The 1,462-nt window shown below is 40.6% G+C and overlaps 1 protein-coding gene across 1 annotated transcript; it reads left to right on the top strand.

Moving 5' to 3' along the window:
• The first annotated feature begins 484 nt into the window (after window positions 1-484).
• Window positions 485-1,462, top strand: LOC110561651 (olfactory receptor 9G4-like). The gene has a single exon (XM_021658160.2). The coding sequence runs from the start codon at window positions 522-524 to the stop codon at window positions 1,458-1,460; it is 939 nt and encodes a 312-aa protein (XP_021513835.2). The 5' UTR covers window positions 485-521; the 3' UTR covers window positions 1,461-1,462.

The following is a 1,462-nucleotide window of genomic DNA, read 5'->3' as shown; positions in this document are numbered from 1 at the left end:
TATTTCAAAAATGAATACATTTTATTGAGTATTTCTTCTAAATATGCTCACTACCATACATAGTTATTGAGTATTTTCTTGTATGCCCTCTTTACCCAGTCTCAAAAACCTGTCAGAAAATTGTAAATAATGTTCATGAAATTTCTGTATCTTATCTTCTGGATAACGAACTGGCTTTGAATAAGGCAGCTCAGAAATGAAGCTTTGGAAATCTATAATTTAAAACTTAGCCCTTGTTCTTGTTCCAACAGTCTTCCACAGTCACAGCCTGACACCCCACAGCTCTGATAATCGTGTGATTATTTAAAGGAGTAAATTTTTTCAAACCTCCCAGTCATTACTGGTTTGATGGATATATTGCTCATTTATTTTAGTAGATTATTTTACTAATCTGTCCCATCGCATCATATTATTCAAATCCAATAATTGCTGATTGATTATTTCTCTTAACAGTTTATTGAGATTACCTCTAAACTGTGTGTTTCCTGCCTCTTCCTACCTTGGCTTTTCACTTGGTGGACATGGAGGTGGATAATCGCACCATCCTGACCGAATTCATCCTCCTGGGTTTCTCAGAAGATCCCCGCTGGCAGCTGATTCTATTTGGAATATTTCTAACCATCTACCTGATGACCCTGTCAGGGAACATGACCCTGATTATTTTAATCCGTATTGATTCCAGGCTGCACACACCCATGTACTTTTTTATTGGAGGTCTATCTTTTTTGGACTTCTGGTATAATTCTGTGTATATACCTAAAATCTTGGTCAATTGCATCTCAGAAGATAAGAGTATTTCCTTGGCTGGCTGTGGGGCTCAGTTTTTCTTTTCCTGTGTAGCAGCCTACACAGAGTGCTACCTGCTGGCCGCCATGGCTTATGACCGACATGCTGCAATTTGTAGCCCATTGCTTTATTCAAGCGTCATGTCCACTTCTCTCTGTACTGGGCTGGTGGCTGGCTCCTATGTAGGAGGGTTTGTGAATGCCATAGCCCATACTGCCAACACTTTTAGGTTAAGTTTCTGTGGTAAAAATGTTATTGATCATTTTTTTTGTGATGTGCTTCCATTGGTAAAAATGTCCTGTACAGACACTAGTGTCTACGTGAAAATCCTTTCCAGTATGGTGGGCTTCACTGTGCTCTCCAGTATTCTTGCCATCTTGATTTCCTATTTCAACATCGTTCTGGCGATCCTGAGAATCCGCTCAGCCTCAGGAAGACGGAAGGCGTTCTCCACCTGTGCCTCTCACCTGGTCTCTGTAACACTCTTCTATGGCTCCTTGCTCTTCATGTACTCAAGGCCCAGTTCCAACTACTCCCTGGAGAGAGATAAAGTAGCTGCCATGTTCTACACTATCATCAACCCATTACTCAACCCTTTCATCTATAGCCTGAGGAACAAAGATGTCAAAGAAGCCTTTAAGAAGCTGATACAGAATATACAACAGCAGACATGAAG

This window comes from Meriones unguiculatus, chromosome 8 (assembly GCF_030254825.1).
Source record: "Meriones unguiculatus strain TT.TT164.6M chromosome 8, Bangor_MerUng_6.1, whole genome shotgun sequence".
Lineage (NCBI taxonomy): Eukaryota > Metazoa > Chordata > Mammalia > Rodentia > Muridae > Meriones > Meriones unguiculatus.
This window is presented reverse-complemented; position numbering and strand designations above follow the sequence as displayed.

Excerpts from the sequence above, each read along its gene's own strand:
- LOC110561651 (XM_021658160.2), top strand. The coding sequence starts at position 522 with ATGGAGGTGGATAATCGCACCATCCTGACCGAATTCATCCTCCTGGGT.